The 4,370-nt window shown below is 34.8% G+C and overlaps 1 protein-coding gene across 3 annotated transcripts in view; it reads left to right on the forward strand.

Annotated features, from left to right (window-relative positions):
* Positions 1-2,944: 2,944 nt before the first annotated feature.
* Positions 2,945-4,370, forward strand: part of LOC117120331 (proton channel OtopLc-like) — a 14,638-nt gene continuing 13,212 nt past the window's right edge. For 2 of the 3 annotated variants that reach the window (XM_033265355.1, XM_033265356.1), the window contains exons 1-2: positions 2,945-3,029; positions 3,644-3,881. In XM_033265355.1, the coding sequence (XP_033121246.1) occupies positions 3,691-3,881 (191 nt within the window). In that variant the 5' untranslated portion in view covers positions 2,945-3,029; positions 3,644-3,690. Of the gene's footprint in view, positions 3,030-3,643; positions 3,882-4,370 lie in introns of those variants that run through there. The other variant, XM_033265357.1, reaches the window with a different exon arrangement.

Consider the following 4,370-nt stretch of genomic DNA (forward strand, 5'->3'; position numbering starts at 1 on the left):
ATGATAGTAGGCCAAGAAATGGTAAGTAGGTCTATATTTTTTGTGTACTATAATTTGTATATTAGGAATGATCAAATAACTGTTGGCTAAATATTGATGATATACCTACAGTACTTTTAGGCTTTATTGCAAGGAAGCATGAATTTAATTATAAAAGACATTCAAATGTAACTTTTTTGGCGATTCTGAATAAAAAAAGGCCCTTTCCTTAGCAAGTTTTGAATACACATGTGTGAGACAAAGACGGTATTCTTTAGGAAGTTGATGTCTTGTATGACTTTATGTACAGTAGGCCTATATATCTATGTAAAGAAGAAAGGAACAGCTTATTTACGATATAGAATGAATAACGTACGTTCAGCTTAAGCATTCTGAACGACAATATGGAAAAAAATAAAGTCAATATAATTTCTGAATAGGATATGAGGCCTACTACTGGCCGCCCTCTATCTGCAACCTTGGTGCCCATTGATCAAGTCAATGGTGCGTAGCCAACAAAAATAAGATAATCTTCGAGGCAAAATTATTGAACTCATGTTACTTAAAAATCCATAACTCCGTAACAAAGAATTGTATCACATTATTTTTTTCTGGAAATGTTCTTAAAAGACTATTCTACACCACTATATAAGTTTTAAGAAATTAAAAAAATGTTTCGACCTCTGCCACAAGATAGGAAAAGAAGAGCCTATCTAAATAGTGTATAAATAGGTCTCTGCAGTACAGTACGTAGGTAGGTAGTAGATAGCTATGAAAGATAGCCTAGATAGCTATAAAAGTATCGTAGTAATTTTTCAGTTACCGTATGACTTACGGATTTCTCTTATTATATACTACTTGTTATTTTGGAGATACCATCGGACTGGGACCCTAGCTAAGTCGTGCCACAAACACCCATTTACTATACGACGAATTTCTAAGTTGTCGAGTGAAAAGGCCTAGGCCCTGTCGCCTAATATTTTATGAGCCGAGCAAACGCGATGTTGTACGCCTAGCTAAGGCGCTATGCAATTATGGTCAAGCAAAAACTGGATGTAATATAATAATTAATAATAGCATATTGAGAATCAATTTCTTTTGGAATTTTGTTATAAATTTCAAACACATGTTGAATAACAGATATTTACTATCAAATGACATAAAATTTTCTTATTAATATTTTTATTTATTTTTTTCAATTGTCTATTATTTTTTGCAATCGCCACACTGTAGCATAGGCTTTGTGATCACTCATGCATGCAAGACACCAAGATGGCTACCCTGAGCAGCGTCTCATGTCGCAACTCTCTCTATATCATAGAGCTATTAAACAACTAGAGTGCTAACAAGATGGCGGAGCAATGCAGAGTTATGTATGTGTACCATCCAAGATGGCCGTCGTAGTAAAGCGCCAACTTCAGGCTTAGTATACATATTATTACCATAAATAAGCCCTCTGACTGACTATTATTTCATTAATGATAATGAGTAATGGTAAACACAAGTTATTAAACTATCGTAGCCAAAACGAGGCCATGTGGAGCATCCTATTAAAAAATAAAGTACCAAGGAATGAAAATTAAAATCGTGTAGATTACACCCATACACCACAACGCTTGAGTTTCAAACATACGGGTAACTAGATGTACTGAACTTTCTGTGTAAATTGAGGGCGCAATTGCAAACTACGGCACTTAGGCGAAATTTGATTGGCTGAATTTATGGCAGCCATTTTGGATGGTACACACACATAGCTCTGCGTATTTCGAACATTGAATACATTGCAGTTAGCGCTCTAGTATTCTTATTATATCTCTATGCTCTATATGGAACTCTCTAAAACTTATAAACAAACAGCGCCACCACAAGATGTCGAGGTGCTAATTACGGAATTTAGATCGTCGATAACATTCATCATTTCGAGATCTAGTTTGTTGCATACTTGCTCATTAGTTATTGTTTACATCTCCCTGATTAGATGTTGCCTGCTCTATTTCAAAAGGGAAAAAATTCGTAACCGCTGAATTTAGATAAATTACCCTTCGAACTTGGTGAATTTTTATACAGCCTAGCCGGCCCTAGGACGCTAGGATTCGAAGGACAGGGCTTTCTACCATCCGGCCTAGCCAGGACCGAGTGTGTGTGTACTACTACCATATTTATTTATTATATATTCGGCATGTAATACAGAGTAAAATACCACAAACAGGATACAAAAAGACAGGTTAGCGGCATGCCCAGAGAGAAAAATGGGCTAAAGCCCGATACCATAGGTGAATTCTCTCTAAACCCTCTAACCTGTAAAGGAACAATGAAAAACAAGTATTAAAAGATTTGTTTACATTTTATACAATTTTTTCTAAAAAAAAAAAACAGTACATAAAAATTAATCTATAGAAAATATTGAAAGGATATGGAAGATACCATACTATTACTGTACTATTGTTCTTCATTCTTATTCGATGTGTGGGCCGTTGTTGATTTTAAAAAATATAATAGGTCTTTTTTAAATTTGTTTAGTTTAAAATCAGAAACGAGGATGCCACGGCGGTGAGTCAGACATTTTATACCACGATAACTAAAAGTCCGAGTAGTCTTTTGAAATTTGGTATAATGCAATGAATGAATTTGGTGACTTAATTTCCGTAATTTCTAAATTTGCGTTTATTTGTTGCATACAAAGAAACGTACACACCCGCAGTCTTCATGGTTCCCACTTGCACTACAATACTTAGTTGTCGTTTTATTAAAAACTTTCAATTTATTCATTGAGGCGACTCTGTAGATTGACCAAATGGTAGAACAATAACAATAAGAGAATAAGTAGAAAAAAATGTAATCAATCTAATACTTCCGTGTTGATATAATAAACAAAAGCTTCAAATTATGGTTACATCTAAACGAAACTAGAATACTAATATACACTTCATACAACATAAATCTGACCTACTCCTGTAATATATATCTAGGCCCTTGGTGTTTTAAATTATTTTCTAGTTCCTGCTGCTAAACAAAATTCCAGTTGTCATTCCAGTGCTTCGTATTCCGAGGTAAGTGCATGCTTCCGTAAGTATAAACTATATTTTCTTTGTCGTTACATTATTTAAAACAAAAATATAACTTCTTTCTAAAATGGCTGTTATTATTGAAAGTTATATATTAATATGCTTATAGGCAATTACTGTTTGTAACGCAGCTAGGTATTTAGTGTGCTTCATATATTTTTAGTACATGGTAATCTATCTTTATAAATACTGCACTGGGCCATACATTAGATTATAGCGTAGGCACTGATGTTATTGCTATGCTCTTATTTGTATGTTCAACCTGCACTCTGTCCAATTATATAATTGTACAATAAACACAGTTAATAGATACAACTTAAAATTTAACAATGTCGTGATAAACAAGTAATACGAAGGCCAAATGCGTGTGTTAGTTGCGGGAAGAAATGGCGCACTGTACAATTACTGTTCATCTCAAAGTTTAAGACTTTATTGGACATAACTTGTGATACCGCCCATCTCTCACAACCAAAATAGCAACACATCTGAAAGGCATACCGTACACATTGATTAGCCCATGATAGTATACAGGTATATTAATGTATTTGTCTAAATATTCTAATTGTTGTAATATAATTCAGTAGTTTTTTCTGTGCTAGATCTTCACCAACGAACGGATATTTACTATATATATTAATTGACAACAATGTCTGGAAAACTAAATATCGAACTGCCATCATCCTCTTCACAAGCATCCTCGCCATCACCCACCAACTCATTATCGCCTTCTATAATCCCATTGTCGTCATCATCATCATCAACTTCCTCCTCCGTCAATTCCTACTTTTCACTACCTTCAACTTCATGTAACTATCGTCGGAATGAAGATGCTAACACGTAAGAGCATTACCTTACCCTTTACTTTGTGGGCCTATCTTGTAGGCCTATTCGTAACTTGTATGAATGCTATATTACACATTGTACTTGACACATTGTACGGTGAACCGGAGGCATCTATACCTTGAACTTCATAAGTGGTAGCCTGGCCCTGTTTTTTTACTTTGTAAATTTTCACTCTGTACCGTGTATCCTTTAAATTTGCATTGTTCGTTATATTTGGCCAGCCTGCTTTTAATTTTGTATCCCGTATGCATCCTTGTACCTCGTCCGTTTCACCGTGTACTCTGGTGCCTTTTATGCTGTTGACTTTTATGCTGTACAATATTACGCTGTAGACTGACTTAATTGTTGGGCCTGACATGTACCTTGGATCGCTACCGGTACCTTTCACAATGTTGACATAGGGCCTACTTTGTATTTTTATGTACCTTGTAAATATACATTGTTTTGCAATAATAAATCTTCTATTTCACTTGTATACTGCTT

The sequence above is a fragment of the Anneissia japonica genome, unplaced genomic scaffold (assembly GCF_011630105.1).
Source record: "Anneissia japonica isolate Jap-2015-1 unplaced genomic scaffold, ASM1163010v1 scaffold2236_len207018_cov178, whole genome shotgun sequence".
NCBI classification, from domain to species: domain Eukaryota; kingdom Metazoa; phylum Echinodermata; class Crinoidea; order Comatulida; family Comatulidae; genus Anneissia; species Anneissia japonica.